The sequence below is a fragment of the Cetorhinus maximus genome, chromosome 21, assembly GCF_964194155.1.
Source record: "Cetorhinus maximus chromosome 21, sCetMax3.hap1.1, whole genome shotgun sequence".
In the NCBI taxonomy this organism is placed as follows: domain Eukaryota; kingdom Metazoa; phylum Chordata; class Chondrichthyes; order Lamniformes; family Cetorhinidae; genus Cetorhinus; species Cetorhinus maximus.
Genome location: NC_135899.1, coordinates 15,452,024 through 15,469,701, shown reverse-complemented (window position 1 = coordinate 15,469,701; position 17,678 = coordinate 15,452,024). Strand labels below are relative to the sequence as shown.

The 17,678-nt window shown below is 41.5% G+C and overlaps 1 protein-coding gene across 1 annotated transcript; it reads right to left on the bottom strand.

Moving 5' to 3' along the window:
- Positions 1-13,238: 13,238 nt before the first annotated feature.
- Positions 13,239-14,174, bottom strand: LOC144695526 (putative G-protein coupled receptor 139). Its single transcript, XM_078566402.1, has one exon. The coding sequence runs from the start codon at positions 14,172-14,174 to the stop codon at positions 13,239-13,241; it is 936 nt and encodes a 311-aa protein (XP_078422528.1).
- Between the last annotated feature and the right edge of the window lie 3,504 nt (positions 14,175-17,678).

Genomic DNA, 17,678 nt, shown 5'->3' with positions numbered 1-17,678 from the left:
GAACTTGGCAATAGGATGGAAACCTGAACATCGATTCAGACGGGACAAATCCAAAGCAGGAAATAGACAGCAACAAAATAATAAGTGAGTCGACAAGGCCGGCGTAACAAAGGCAAAAAATAGAGAGCAAATAACTGTTCAGTGGTTGGAAGAGAATAAATAGCAGCTGGAGTAGGCCATTGGGTCATCCGAGCCAACTTCACCATTTTAAAAGATCGTAGCAGATCTTCTACCTCAACTCACCCCTTCTTACATTAGCTCCTTATCCCTTCATTCCCACAGATCCCAAAAAGTGATCAACCGTCTGTGTTGCAGAATTCAAAAGATTCACAACCTGTTGGGGCAAGACAACTCTTCTCATCTCAGCCCTAACTGTCCGACCCCTTATTCTGAGTCCATGAGACGGTGTTCCAAATTCAGCAGGCCTGAGAAAACGTTTCTCAGCAGCTGCCCTGTCAAACGCCTTAATAATTTTCTATGTTTGAATTGGTCCATGCCTCATTCTTCTAAATTCAAGGGAATGTAGGCCTCGTACATTCAATGTCTCCTCATAGGACAATGCTCTCATTGGATTAACTAGTCCAGTGTGACTCCTTTGCATTTACTCTCGGGTAAATAGGTCCTTCCTTAGGTAAGAAACACAAAAATTACACACACTACTCCAGGTACCACCTCAGCAATGTCCTGTATTATTGTAGAAGCCTTCTTTATTTATGTAGCCATTTTTGCAACAGAACCAAATTGCACATTGCCGTTCTGTGACTCATGTCCAAAGGCCCAAAGTCCCTCTGATTACAACTATTTCCCAATGTCACAGCACTCAAAATATTCTGCTTTAGTTTTTAATTCATTCTTCCTTCCAAAGAGGACAACTTCGTAATTTTATACACCGTATTCCATCTGCCTTGTTCATGCCAAATCACCCAATCAGTCCTTTCTCCTCTGCAACCTCTTTGCTCCATGCCAAATATTTTATCATTGGCCAACTTGGATGCATTACACTCAGTTCAGCCATTTAAGTCACTAAAGTGGATCGCAAGTATCTGAGGCCCAAGAAATCATCCTTCCACTACCACATGGGTTACAGCCTGCTTCCACGAAAATGACCCATTTATTCCTGTGATCTCTTTTGTATCATTTAACCATTCCTCAATCCATGCTAATGTATTATTGCCAATCCCATGAGTCAGAATTTTGTGTAATAGGCTGTGAGGCACCTTACCGAATTCTTTTTAAATTTCACATGGCCTATTTGAATACATATATACCTTAATGATCCCATTGGTTACATCCTCAAAAAATATAACATGATTCCCGTTTAATAAATCCATGTGGGCTCTGCTCAATCATATTATTATGCTTTTCTAATAGCTGTGCTTCCACGTTCCAGCATTTTGCTTACTAATTTTGTTAGGTTAATTGGCCTACTTACCCATTTTTCTCTTCCTTCTTCCCTAAATAATGCTGTTGTGTTTGCTACCTTCTTATCATTGGCGACTGTCCTATTACCTAAGGAACATTGTAAGATCAAAACTTATTGCTGAATAGAATGACTTTGCTGTTGGCACATTTCATATTGCACTCATCAGGACAGATTCACAGGAACATCAATTGTAAAGGGAACAATGATGCGTACTGCACGAGAAGATAGTGTTGCTTGTTTCGCAAGTGGATTCTAATTGTTAGAGGCTTTTTCATGGAGAGTGAGTCAGGAAATAGTTAAATATCAAGCTTTTGTTTAATTTCAAACCAGGAAGGTCAACTCTGATTGGTCAAGGCACTTCAAGGGGAATTAACGAGGGAATGGCTGTCGCCCAAGCACTTATTTAGTAGAAAAATGCACAATGCATGCACATGTTTCTTAGGTTCAAGAAGGTAGGGGTCCCTGTGTGTGAATTCATGTAGCTTCTAGCATGCATAAGTGAATCACACTGCGACCCTGACTGATAATCTTAAATTGGTTGTCAGTGTAATTCTCAGCACAGTCAGGATTGTTTAGCTAGTGCTGTCCAATTTAGAAATCACATTTAAACTTGGACACTATGTTTTCAGTAAATTGATTCCACCCTGTGCTCAAATTCACCTTCAAAATGGAGAAGTCAAATTAGTTCCCTTTCCTTTATGAGCTCAATGAAAAATCTGCGAAAGTGTTCTCTGCAACTGCCTACTGCAAGCCAACATTCAATGGTCAATATATGCATGCACTATAAGATTGGTCATACTTTCAACCTCAGAAATAGGGCCTGAGCCATTTGCTCGATGCAAGCCTCAAGCTGAAATATGGCTACCCTGACCAGATCATTGCTCTCTGTATATTACTCACCTAATGATGGGCTTAAGGCCGTCACCTTTTGCAGTAACAAATCGAGTAGTATTCTCCACTAACAGAATGCTGGCATCAAGCCAAAAAGACATCCTAACTGTCACACAAATGATCAATGTGGCATATGTATTTCAGTGTTCTAGTTATGCCAGATATCTAAGCTGTACATCCCAATGCCAGGGAGATTGTAACAAACAGTAAGTCCCTGCAACACAGGAAATGTACTGACCATACCCAACTGGCCTGTGTTTGCAAAACTCAAAACAAAGTGGCGAATATTAGATGTGATTCCATGATTTGACATCACTTGTTAAACAATCCTGATTATGCTAAGAATTACACTGGCTACCAGTTTAAGATCATCAGGAAGGCTTGCAGTGTGGCTCATTAACACATGCTAGAAGCTACGCATGTTCAGATACAGGGCTCTATCCTTTGCAAACAGAAAGAGCATGCCCATGCATTGTGCCTTCTTCAGCTAAACAAAAGCTTGGGCGCAGTCATTCATTGGTTCATACCCCATGGCAGTGCCCTGACCAATCTGAGATCCTACCGGTTTTGAAATTAAATGAAAGGTTGGAATTAATTATTCCTTGGTGGATTCTCCATGGCAACTTCTCTACCAGTCAGAATCCACTTGTGAATCAGCAGTCCTTTCTAATGCAGTATACATTTTTGTTCCCCTTGCAATTGCTATTCTTGCCAACCTGTCCTGATGAGTGCAAGACAAAGTTTTGACAGCACATCTCATTTCCCAGCAATACTCAATTTCTGTACAACTAAATGACGATCAAAACTAATGCATCCACTGTCTCTGTCGCTCTCTGTTTCGAACCCCGAGCATGAAAGCCATTACCTCCAGGGGATATGTCGCTACATAGTGCCATTATTTTCTCCAGGGTGATTTCTTTAGCTATACTGATTTCTAACTACATTATTGGCTCCCAAGTAGTGTTACATATATCATTGCAAGGAGTCGAGTGAATAAAACAAATGAACTGAGGGCAAGGGCACACGAATGGAAGTATGGTATCATAGCTATTAATGAAACATGGCTTAAAGAAGGGCAAAAATGGCAGATCAATATTCCTGGTTAAAGTTTTTTATGTAGGATAGAGAGGTAGATAAAAGATAGGGTGGAAGGTCGCAATATTGGTGAAAGAAAAATGTCATGTTGTGAGGAGAGATGATTATGCTACAAAGGGCTCTAATGAGTTGATATAGATTGAACTGAGGAACAACATGAAACAATCACACTGCTGGGAGTTTGCTATAAAAACTGATAGAATCCCTAGTTCCAAAGCCTGTTTTTCTTTTTGGTGACACCCTAATTGAAAGGGAAACCAAACATTCCAGTTTCTAGGGAAACTAAAACTAAAGCTAAAAGTGGTTCAGTAAACTTGGTTATTTTGCTTTGTTGGTTTCCACGGCGATTATAAAAGCACCCAAACAAACAGAGAAAAAGAGAAGAGGGAGAGTGGACAGGCTGCTGAAAAGTGCCGAGACAATCAGAAAGAAATAGTAAGCGGTTTCACCGATATCAATGTACTGGCTAGGGGGTCAGAAGAGTGGCAAATGTGTTAAAAACTCTGAGAAGTGTGAGGCGATGCATGTGGAGAGGATGAACAAGGCAAAGGAACACACGACAAATGGTATGATTCTGAGAAACCGAGGGACCTTGGATTGTACATCCCTGAATGCAGCAGGGCGGGTAGATAGGTATTAAAACGACATGACAGTCCCCTTTGTCAGCCAAGGCATCGAGTATAAGTGCAGGGACGTTATGCCACTAGTTAGATTAGATCTTGCACACTGCTTACAGTTCTGGTCAGCACATCAGGAAGATGCGATCACACTAGAGAGGATAGAAAGGAGATTTAAAAAATGGAGATTTGTTGGTTTTAGAAAATACTGAATACACAGTGTTTCTTTCCATTAGAACAATGGAAGCTGAGATGGGGTTTAATTGAGGGATATAAACTTACGTGGAGATTCAATAGAATGGATAGGAATGCCCTATTTCCTTTAACATAGAGACCAATAACCAGAGAACTAAAAGAAAATTATTACTATAGTACTTTCCATGTCAATGAAGGGAGTTATCTCAGCGAACACTAATTAACGATTACAGAGAAAGTAGTTGAGTGGATTGAAGGATTAGAGGGGAGTTTCTGAGTAATATTTTCACCCAGAGGGTGATGGGTGGTACAGAACTTCCTGACTAAAAGGCGCTGGAGGCATAAACCCTCATCTTATTTGAAAATAAACTTGGATATGTAGTTAAGGGGCCATGACCTACCAGGGAGTTAGAATTGGCCTGGACAACACTTTGTCTGTCAGGATGGGCACGATGGGTTGAATGGCCTCTTTCTGTGCCATAAATATTTCTATCTTTCTGGGAATTTGAAGGGTCTACTGAGCTGTGTCTGCCGTTGACCTCTCCGTTGTCTAGTTTGAAGGCAGGTTCATCCAGTTTTCATGCTGAGTGTAGTTTTTTGTTGCTTCATACATCTGAAAGGTTCCCTAGGTCTTTTCAGTCGGCAGGCAAGAATAAATAACATCGCGTGAGCCTGGAGCTACATACAGCCAAGGCCAGTTTAAGTTGGCAGATTTCTTTACCTGAAGGATATTAATGAATCAATTTTTAAAAAAAACAATCCGATCGTTTCATGGTCACCATTACTGGTGGTTGATTTTGTTTTTAAATTGCAAGATTTGTTTAATGAAATGAATTATTTAATTTCCACAGCGTTCAAGGGGGGATTTGAATTTAAAGCTCTGGATTGGAGCAACATGCCCACTATACAACCGTCTCTGTGAACTTCCTCAAACGATTGAAATGAACAAATCAGGGAAATTCGGTTGCAAATGTCATCAGAAACAGATCTGTTAACGCCAAGAGGGGGGAAAGGGACTGACCCGCAGGTTAACGCCAATAAGGAGAAGTGTGATACACCTATTGACTAAACTGTCACCAGAAACTGGAGAAGCAATGGACAACGTGGATTCAACAGCAAACAACAACAAAAAACAACACATTGAAAGAACGGCTTCCCAAAATCAATAGTTGCTATTACTTACCAGGAATACCGATAATTGCAAGAATCGGATAACAAATCACTGTGCCCTCTACCAATTCTGTTCGTCCCATTTTACACAGAAATGAACAAGGCTTGTTGGAAGTAAGCCTCCAACTGGTACATTGCAACAATGCATTGAAAGCAGCACAGATTTATATGTGAACCAATTCTCCAAGGAGTTAGTGAAGTTACATAACAACTGTCAGTAGCAAAACAGAGAATCCAACAACCACTATTCATTAAATTCTTTTCAGATGAGTGATGAATTTAATCACTGTGGACTCTAACGAGGGCACTTCGAGGTTCACTATTCCCCTAGTTTTGAGCTTGCTGCTCGTCACAGCCTCTTGACCTCATCAGTGTGATCTTGCGAATTATCGGCGAATCGAATGCCCTTTTCCACCTGTATTTCGTCTAGAGCAGAAATTGACCTTACTGCCCCGGTAGGTATGGGTGAGGTACAGATTGATCGTTCTTTCTATGCTTTTCTGTCACTGGACAACTCATTCATGACTTTTCTACATCCAGACTCATTTTTCTTATGAACCCGGTTAGGCTCCAGTAAACTTTTATTTAAAGTGCACAAAGTATGAAATCCCAATTATCCTCTAGGAGAATAAAGCCACAAGATTCCACAGGTTCTAAGCAAACAAAAAAAGCCTTACTATACAAAGCCTGCAAAGTAAAATTATCTACAATAACTATCTTACACTTCAATGCTGGGTATTAACATGAGGTAAAGGTGAATTAACAGTGGTTAACTGCCTCACACAGCACATTAAATGGCAGGTGCGACCAAGAAAGATTACATGGATTTCTCAGCAACCCACCCAGATGTCAGTGGCCACTGTGAGTCACCAAATCTCGTTAAAATCTGTCTCCCCCAGGAGGGATTTCCATTCTTTACTTTTGATGTTCTAGCCTATGAATTCCCTCAAAGGCCACTTTCATTCTGGCTGCCTCAGCCTCCCAATGGTTCAACTGCTTCTCCTGAGACTCCGTTCTGTGGGATCCACAAATCTCCCGCCTCTAATCACAGGAACAATTCCAGTTCGAACACAAATCACTACCTTCATTCTGCTGGCACTCTGAAATCCAGTCTCCCTGCTGTACTGAGCTCTAAATGGCTCCCAGGGCTTTCCTGTGGGCTGCAAATGACATGAAGTCCAAACTGCAGCCAACCACTTTCCCAGCAAACGCAGAGGTAAAATTACGCTCCACCCAACTCCATGACTGGTGAACGTTGGTCCTTTAGAGATTGAGTGATACAAATTAATCACGGAAATAAGCAAATGGTGGATAAATATATCTTTTGTTTGCAGTTGCCTTTACTATTGAGGATACAAATAACATCCCAAAAATAATTCTGAGGAAAGAGGTGAAAGGGAGAGAGCAATTTAAAGCAATTACAATCACCAGGGAAAGGTTACTGAAAAAATGATTCGAATTAAAAGCTGACAAGTCCCCAAGTCCTGCTGGGTTTCATCCACGGGTCTTAAAATAAGTGGCTGTTGAAGGAGCAGATACATTGGTTTTGATTTTCCAAAATTGCCTAGATTTTGTAAAGGTCATTTTTGATTGGAAAGTAGCAAATGTAACTCCTCTAATCAAGTAAGGAGGGAGACAAAAAGCAGGAAACTACAGGCCAATTAGCTTAACATCTGTCCTGACATCTTAACACCTGAAAAATGCTGGAATCTATTATCAAGGAGGTTATAGTGGGGCACTTAGAAAATCTCAAATACAATGAAGCTGAGTAAACACAGTTTTGTGAAAGGAAAATCATGTTTGATTAATTTATGAGAGTACTTTGTGGAATTAACTTGTAATGCCGATAAAGGGGAAAATGTGGATACTGTGTACTTAAGTTCCAGAAGGCATTGAACAAGGTGACGCATCAAAGGTTACTGCACAAAATAGGAGCATGAGTTGTAGGGTGTAAGATATTAGCATGGATAGAGGACCGGCTAGTCAACAGAAAACAGAGTAGACATCAATGGATAATTTTTGCATTGGCAAAATGTAGCAAGTGGAGTGCCACAGGGATCAGTTCTGAGACATCTACTATTTACCATCTATATCAATGATTTGAATGAAGTGACCTAATATATGTTTGCTACATTTGCTGATGACAAGAAGATTGATAGGGAAGTGAGCTGTAAAGAGGGCATAAGAAATCTAAAAAGGGAAATAGACTGATTCAGTGAGGAGGCGAAACTTTGTTAGGTGGATTATAATGTCGGAAAATGTAAACTTGTGCACTTTGGCAGGAAGTATAGAGCAGCAGCACGTTATCTAAATGGAGAGATATTGGCAGAACTCTGAGGTACAGAGGGATCTGCGTGTCCTGGTTCATGAATCAGGAAATGTGAGTATTCAGCTACAGCAAATGATTAGGAAGACAAATTGAATATAGTTGTTTACTGCAAAGTGAATAGAATATATAATTAGGGATGTTTGACGGCAGCTGTACTAGGCATTGGCGAGACTATGTCTGGAGTACTATGCACCGTTTTGGTCTCCTTGTTCACGAAAGGACGAAATTGTATTAGAGACTGTTGAGAGAACATTCACTTGACTGTCTCCTGGGATAGGGTGGAGGGTTATCTTATGAGGAAAGGATGGACAGTTTGGGCCTGTGTCCATTGGAGTTTCGAAGAATGAGTGGTGAATATTTTGAGGAGACTTGACAGAGTGGATGCCGAGAAGGTCTTTTTCCTTGTGATAGAGGCAAGTACTAGGGAATACAGTTTTAAAATAAGGGGTCTCCCAAATAAGATGGAGATGAGGAGAAGTTTTACCACTCAGAGGCTTGTGAGTCTTTGGAACACTCTTCCCCAGAAAGTGGTAGAGGAAGTGTCATTGAATATTTTTAATACTGTGTTAGGTAGATTCTTGACCAATAAGGGAGTCAAACGGAATGAGAGTAGGGAAGAAAGTGGGGCTGAGGCCAAAAACAGATCACTCATGATTTTATTGAATGGTGGAGTGGGCTCAAGGGCTGAATGGCCTCCTCCTGCTCCTAATTTGTATGTTTGGATGATTGTATGTACCTCTTTTGGTAAGACATTTTAGACATTCACAATCCTATGAGGAAAGAAATTTATCTTCCCCCGAGTTCTAAATGATCAACCACTTACTCTGAGAGTGTGCTGCTCTGTTCTAGATTCCCCAAACAGAGGAAAAAAACTCTCGGTATCTTCCCTGTCAAGCTCCTTGTATATTTTCATAAGATCACCTCTCATACTTTTAAACTCCAGAGAGTATAGGCCCTTATGATAGGACAACCCTGTCAACCCAATAACCAATCTAGTGAAGCCTCGCGACATTGACTCCAAGGCAAGTATAGCCTTCCATAGGTATGGAGCTCAAACATGCACAAAGTACAGTAGGTATGGTTTAACAATCTGCAAGCTCCCCTCCGAGCAACACATCTGGAACTATGTTACTCTTCTTTCATTATTGTTAGCTCACAATGCTGGAACTCCCTCCCAAGCAGCAGTGTGACTGCATCTGCACCGAATGGATTGCAGCGGTTTTAAAAGGAGGCTCACAACCACCTATTGAAGGGCAATTATGGATGGGCAATAAATGGTGGCCTAGCCAACTATGCCCACATTGCATGATCGAATGAAGAAACATAAGCTACTTTTCTCCTTTTTATATACTCATAAATGCTCTCATCATCTGTTTTTCTGCTTCAAACTAATCTCTTTTTTTTTGCCATGGAATGAACATTTTGAATTGCCTCCTTAATGGTTTTCGACTGGTTATCTACCATACCAATTAGTATCTTTACCAAATTAACTTTAGCCAGCTGCCCCATCATATCTATGCCACTGGCTTTGTGTAAATTTAATAATTTAGTCTTGGGATCGAGTATGTCACTCTCAAATCTAATATGGAATTCAACTGTATTTTTATCACCCTTTCCCCAAATGATCTTTTGCATGAGATTGCTAATTAACCCTGCTTCATCGTGTAATACGCGATCTAAAGTAGCTTTATCCTTGGTTTCTTTCACACATATTGCCGCAGGAAACTGTCGTGAAAGCATTGTAGAAACTCATCTTCCACTCTTGTTAATTTGATTTGACCAGTCTATCATAAAATTTAAATCTCCTGCAATATTGCATTGCATTTGTAGAAGAATAAGGAATAAACTAATTGAGGTGTTTACATTGATCAAAGGAGTTTTTAGACAATCAACGGAGAAACCATTTGCTCTGGTGGGGGAGTGCAGAAGGATGGGGAATTATCTTAAGTTTACTGCTAGATGTTCAAGGGTAAAGGCAGAAAACTCTTCTTGATGTAAAGTCAGGAACGTCAGTCCCTCAGAAATCTGTCCAGGATTGGACAATTGAAATTTCCAACCTGAGAGTGATGAATCTTTGTTAAGCAAAGGGTAATAGGCGACATAGAACCAAGGCAGTTAGATGGAGTTAAGATACAGAACATCAATGATCAAATGGAATGGCAGAACCGGTTCGAGGAGCCGAATGGACTACCCTTGTTTTTATATTCACTTATTTATTCTGCACAGCGACACAAAGTACCTATTCTGAAATACTGTTAGCCACCGTTCTGCTGATTACCCAGGTGCTAACTTTCTGTTGCAAGGGACAGGCTCAAGTAAGCAATCATGCCACGGAGGTGACTTCTTTCCGTGGCATGGAAAATCATCCGTCGATGGGGCAGAATAGGAACCATTGATTTAGACATGGCCTTCACCTCCACAAGTGCAGCACATTCCTGGGGAAGTGTAAATGGCGACGGGCGGAAAATAAATCAGGGTCAGAGGTGAATCTCAGGCCATTATAGGTGTTGCAGTTGCTTTAACGCCTGGCATCCTGAATGGAATGAACACAAAATTTCTTAGAATTTCGAATCAAGGACAGGAGAGTTTAACCATGTTCAACTTGCTTTCATTGCCCATCCCTAGTTGCCATTGAGAAGGTGGTGGTGAGCTGCCTTCTTGAACCGCTGAAGTTCATGTGGTGTACGTATATCCACAGTGCTGTAATGAAGGGAGGTACGGGATGACCAAAGGACAGTGCAGGAATGGCGATATATTTCCAAGTCAGGATGGTGGGTGAATCGGAAGAGAACTTCCAGGTGATGGTGTTCTCATCTATCTGCTGCCCTTGTCCTTCTAGATGCTAGTGGTCCTGGGTTTAGAAGGTGCTGTTGAATGAGTCTTGATGAATTCCTACAGTGCGTCCTGTAGATGATACACACTGTTGCAACTGTGCGTCGGTGACTGAGGGAGCGAATGTTTGTTGATGTGGTGCCAATCAAGCGGGCTGATTTGTCCTGGACAGTGTCAAGCTTCTTGAGTTTTGTGGGCACTGCACCCATCCAGGTAAGCGAAGGTATTCCATTACACTCCTGATTGAGCCTTGCAGATAGTGGACAGGCTTTGGTGGTCCAGGAGGTGGATTTCTAGCCGCAGGATTCCTAGCCTCCGACCTGCTGAAGTAGCCACAGTATTTATATGGCTATACTAGTTCAGTTTCTGATAAATGGTAACCCCCAGAATGTTGATGGAAGGGGTTTCAGTGATGGTAATTTAATTGAACATCAAGGGATGATGGTTGAATTCTTTCTTGCTGGATATGGTCACTGCCTGACACTTGTGTGGCATAATTATTATTTGCCACTTGTCAGCCCAACCTGGATATTGTCCAGGTCATGCTGAATTTGGGCATGGAGTGCTTTGTTATCTGAAGAGTTACGAATTGTGTTGAACATTGTGCAATCATCAGAGGACATCCCCAATTCTGACCTTTTGAAGGAAGGAAGGTCGTTGATGAAGCAGCTGAAGGTGTTTGGGCCCAGGACAATATCCTGAGGAAATGCTGCAGTGATTCCCTGAAGCTGAGATGACTGACATCCAGCAAGTACAACCATCTTCCTTTGTGCTAGTTATGAATCCAGCCAGCGGAGAGTTTTCTTCCTGATTCCCATTTACATTGGTTTTTCTACCGTCAAGAACACAATGTCTGGGGAAGGCGATTGTTAATCACACCATTCTAGTTTGAAGGCACTCTGCATTCTTTCCTGGTTGCTATTTCTGTCTCGTGGGATCCCTTGCTAATATTAGCACTGGAGTACCATCATAGGGAGCGCAGCAGTTAAAACTAATGGCTGACTATCATATTGCCAGTGCTGCAGACTATACACGAAGCCTGGCCATCACTGGAAGGGAAATAAAATCAAGTATCAGGCGAAGAAATGAATTTGGTAAAAATTGTACTGCCATAAGAGGTCATTTAGACAAATCAGGCTATGTCAGGGATTATCATCTGCATAATGGGTACTCTTAATCATACCATGGTCCCCCTAATCCAATATTAATTTATTCCTAATAAAAACATAAAGTGCTGGAAAATCTCAGCAGGTCTGGCATCATCTGTGGAGAGAGAAACAGAGTTAATGTTTCGAATCTGTATGACTCATCTTCATTTATAAAAACAAAAAACGGCGGATGCTGGAAATCGAAAACAAAAACAGAATTACCTGGAAAAACTCAGCAGGTCTGGGAGCATCGGCGGAGAAGAAAAGAGTTGACGTTTTGAGTCCTCATGACCCTTCAACAGAACTGAGTAATATTAGGAGAGGGGTTAAATATAAGCTGGTTTAAGGTGGGGGGTGGGGTGTTGGGGAAGAGAAGTGGCTGCGTGGGTGGGGGGGTGGGGGGTGGTTGTAGGGACAAGCAAGCAGTGATAGGAACAGATAATCAAAAGATGTCACAGACAAAGGATCAAAGAGGTGTTGAAGGTGGTGATATTATCTAAATGAATGTACTAATGAAGAATGGATGGCAGGAAACTCAAGGTACAGCTCTAGTGGGGGTGGGGTGGAAAGACTAACAGGGCATAAAAGGTATAGATTTAAAAATAATGGAAATAGGTGGGGAAATAAAAATCTATATAAATTATTGGAAAAAACAAAAGGAAGGGGGAAGTAACGGAAAGGGGGTGGGGATGGAGGAGGGGGTTCATGACTCATCTTCATCTTACATCAAACATCCCATCAAACCTATTCTTAAATTCCCTGTTTCAATCAGTAACTCTGTCAATTCATCCCACAGTTTCATGTTCCAATGTGTCACAAAGTTTCTGCTGTTTATCCTAAAGCTCTTCCTTTTAATCGATGTCTATATCCACTACTTTTACATTCATGTCTCGTTTTTTTTTACTTCAGTTCCAACCCTTCATAATTCTAAATATATCTATCAATTTAGACTTGTAAACTCTTCGGATTGAAAACAAACCCAAATTTTCAAGTTCTGCTTCATATTTGTGTTCACTGATATCTGGCACCATCCTAGCCAATCTACCCCATACCTTCACTATTACCCCTAAACTTTCCCTACAGAATGTATCCCATAGCCTCACACAACATTGTCATTCAAGCCTCACGAAGATCTGATGTAGATTGAACACAAAATTCCTACATCGATATTCTATACATCTTTCCACAAATCCCAGTATTCCTTTTCTTTCGAATGGTCATGTGAGTCTTAAGTACTGCTTCAAAGCTTTTGATCGTTTGACCCTGCCAAGTCACTCTCTTGCCCACCCCCCACATCATCACGCCTTTCTCAATTGAATGTGAGAGGGGATGAATAACCAGGTGAACAGCAGTTACCAAAGACTCAGGACTTGGCGATTCTCCCCCTTCAACTTGCTCAAATTCTTTTACAAAGTCAGAGCTCTTCCAAAGCATGAGCTGTGCTGCACCAAGAATTTAAAAAGGTATTGTACAAGGTTGCTGCGGAACACCAGTTAATTAATATTGATTTATTTTCAGTTGCTGTTTTCAAAAAGAAGTTATTTGCATAATTGAATGATGACTGAATACGGGTATTTCACCATATTCTTGATCTCCACTCGGAATCTCCTCTGGGTCAATGCGTAAATGCAAGTGTTTGTGCACGAGCTGGTGCACATCAGCAGAAATGTAGCTCTGATTGCCAGATAAAGTGAGTTTGAACCTTGGAAATTGACTGTATGTGTGACACCAACACATATGTGGATTACCGTAATGGGTGCCGACAACACAATGAAACTACCGGAGATAGAGAAGAGCAGAATGATGGATGTTCTCCTGTTCTTCAGCTCAGGGTCACTGCCAGTTTCCCCATTGCTGCCACTCTTCAGGGCTTTGCGAGATCGACTGGCCACCAAGATATGCTGGGCAGTAAGAGAATTCAACAGCAGCAGCAGGGGAATTGGAAGCAATGTACTTGAGAGGTTGGTAATCCATTGGTGAGCAGTCCATGCCAGCGAAGTAAAATATTCGGTGACAGTGCGGCAGCCCCACTGGACATTGTGAAGCACATAATAGGGCTCATAGCGGAAAGACATGGGAATATTGATCAAAATATTGACCACACATACGGTCGTTATGACCACGATGGCAGTTCTTGCCGTGCAATATGTTGACTTCAGTTCTTGGCAACAAATTGCTATGAAGCGGTCAAAGGTGAACGACATTGTGAACCAGATAGAGAGTTGGATGCTCATCCCTTGCATGAAGGCACTAAAACGACACACGGGAGTGTAGTTCAACAGTGAGTCTGGGAAATAATGCTTGATGATTTCGTTCATAATTACATTGAAGATAAGGACCATTAGGTCTCCCACTGCCATGGCTGACATATAGCGAGTGATTCCTTTGGAAAGACCACATTTTCCTCTGTAGAGAACCGAAAGTGTCATCAGGTTCGCTGGAAGAAATGCAGAATCAGGAAATTTGCCACACATTGAGCCCTTTTGGAATTCAGGAGTTAAGAATCAGGAGATTGTGAGCGATGGGCGGTGGGGTGGCGGCGGCAATTTTAACCTTGTGCGACAGTGTAAGGGTGTGATATCTAATTGGAACATGTTATCTTTGACATGGAAGTTATTGGAAGGGAATATCGGATGTAGTGTACAGTGGGGGACAATTCATTATCACGCAGTTTGACATCATAGCTGATAGCTAAACTGAAGTGTCATGTAGAAAAAGTTCACCATTTCATTGCCACACATTTTTCACTGGGGTAACTTTATGGTTTCCTAATAGGAAGTGCTCAATAGATACACATACTGAAACTTGCTGGGTGGGAAGCCCATGGGATGGGAGAGAATGCTGATTTAACACTCCACCTAATATTGCTGGAAAGCAATTGAAGATATCAAAGGGAAAATGGATCATTATCTGAAAAGATTTGCAGAGTTGGGGGACAAGCCAGAGGAGTGGAAATAACTGAGGTCCTCTTGGAGGGAGTCAGCAGGGACACAGGGGGCCGAATGGCCTACTTCTGCACTAGAACAATTCTATGTCACGCATTGCTACCTCAAGGTTGCACCGAAGTTCTGTCTTGCAGCAGGTTTACTGACTGACTCACTGAAATGAGATGCGAACTCCAGGTTTATCCTGGCTGAGAGGCGAGAGGGCTTCAAACTGAGCCACACAGCTTATGGCTAAAAGGGGACATGGGAGAGTCATTTTCATTCAACATCTGCCTTGTAATGTGAAGGGAATGACTGACGCCCAGAGATATGGAGCCGGGCTAATTCCAATCACATTGAAATGAAATGGGGATGAACATTGGGCGAGCTCACCCATGGGCGAGGTTCCATTTCATTCTTTTACCACCTTGGCAATGGAGGCATAGATTATACCGACGCAAAGACACACAAAAAAGGAAAACACAAGACAAATGCAATCATGGTTTGCAATTACTTACCAGGAACACCAAGAATTACAAGAATGGGGCAGAAAATTTCTATTGGAAGCTCTTGTCGTGCCATTTTCTGTTAAAATCAGGAAGCGTCGAAATGAGGCATTGCACTGAAACAATCTTGATTTATACATGAGCAATTCCTCCAGTGAGAGAGTGACTTCACATGACAGGTCTCATTAGCCATACGCTTTCGAACAAACAATTTAGTATCTCTCGTCATACATCAGTAATTGAGGGGAGCTCTCCAATCCCCACAGAATTGAATACTCTATCTCAGGCTAGGTAATTTCTCGCCTCTGAGACTGTTGGAACATTAATAATCTCCAAGGCATTAGCTTGGCGTTAATGGAACACGGAGTGTAAGTGGATCTAACAAGTGGTTGTAGACAATCAAGTTTCATCCCCGTGATGTTACCCACCTCCATCCCTAAAAAAACTAATAATCTCCGCATTACTACCTCAGCCTCAAGCTAATTGGCAGAGGGTCAATAATATTAAAGAGGTAAATGTGTGGCTCAAAGGTTGGTGTGGGAGAAATTGTTTCGAATTCATAGGACATTGGCACCAGCACTGGGGAAAGAGGGAGCTATTGCATTTGGATGGGCTCCTTTTGAATCATGCTGGGACCAGCATGCTGGCGAATCGCATAACTAGGGTTGCATATTTGGTTTTAAACTAAATAATTGGGGGGAGGGTGTTGCAAGGAAATATAAAAAAATCAAAGTTTAAAGAAAGGGTAGGAGTGCTGGTTACTGATGAGGCTGAGTGTTACCAAACAGTGAAAGGAAGGGGCAGAGTGTGTGAACGCCATATTGTAAGAAATAATCATATAAGAATAGGGAAAATGGACAGGAGGGCAAACTTAAAGGCTTTGTATCTGAATGCGCATAGCATTCAGAATAAAACTAACAAGTTTACAGCGCAAATAGAGATTAATAGGTATGATTTGGTGGCGATTACTGAGACGTGGAGAACAGGTTTGGGAGTTGAATATCCAAGGGTACTCTGTTTTGGAAGGATAGGCATGAAGGGAAAGGAGGTGGTGTAGCTTTGTTGGTAAAGGGAGACATCGGTGCTATAGTGAGGAATGATATAGTCACTGGAGAGCAAGACATAGAGTCACTCTGGGTAGGAATAAGAAATAGCAAGTGAAAGAAGTCCCTGGTGAGAGTAATCTATAGGTGTCTAAAGAGTGGTTCAGCAGTAGGGCACAGTATAAACCAAGAAATACTGGGAGCATATAAGAAAGGCACGGCAATAATCATGGGTTATTTCAATATGCATATAGACTGGATCTATATAGACCAATCAAATTGGCAAATGTCGTCTCATAGATTGTATTAGAGGTTCCTCTTGTAGCAATATGTTGTGGAACCAACCAGGGAGCAGGCTATTCTGTATTTGGTTTTGTGTAATGAGTTGGGATTAATTAATGACCTCATAGTAAAGGGAAGAGTGATCATAGAATGCTAGAATTTCATGTTCAGTTTGAGAGCGAGAAAATTGAGTCCCACACTAGTGTTCTGGAGTTAAACAAAGATAACTACATCGGCATGTGGGCAGATTTGGCCCAAGTGGACTGGGCAGGAAGACTGCAAGGTAGGACAGCTGATGAACAGTGGCAGATATTTAAGGAGATATTCAATTCCTCCCAAGTAAAATATATTCCAAAGAGGAAGAAAGATGGTAAGAGGGGGAAAAAACATCCATGGCGAAGCAAGGAAGTTAAACATAACATAAAGGCAAATACTAAGGCATACCAAATTGCAAAGGTCAATGGCAGGCTGGAAGATTGGGAAACTTTTAAAGATCAACAAAGTGTTAAATAAAATGTAATACAAAGAGCAAAGGTAAATTATAAAAGAAAACTAGTACAAAATGTAAAAACTGATAACAAAAGCTTCTACAATTATATAAAAGGAAAGAGAGTAGCTAAAGTGAATGTTGGTCCCTTGGAGCATGAGACTAGGGAGTTAATAGTGTGGAAGACAAAAACGGCAGAGAGACCAAATCAATATTTTGCCTTAGGTTTCATGGTGGAGGACACTAGTACCACCCCAATGGTAACAGGTGGTGCAGAGGGTGTAGAGAAGGTGGAACTTAGAACAATCACCATCACTACAGAAAAAAATACTGATCAAAATATTGGGATTAAAGGGTTACAAGTCCCCAGGACCTAATGGGCTACATCCCAGGGTCTTAAAGGAATAGGCAGTGGAGATAGTGGATGCATTGTGTATAATATTACAAAATTCCCTGGATTCGCTAAAGGTTCCAGTGGATTGGAAAAATGCTAACATAATGCCGTAATTGTAAAAGGGGGGTTGGGGGGGGGGAGGGGGGAGGTGGGTTGTGTGGTGGGGTGTGGGAAGGGGGAGGCAGAAAATAGGAACCTATTGACCAGTTAGTTTAACATCTGTCATTGCAAAATTGTTGGAATCCATTATTAAGGAAGTAGTTATGGGGCATCTGGAAAACAAAATGCAATCCATCAGAGTCAGCATGGCTTTATGAAGAGTAAATCGTGTTTGACTAATTT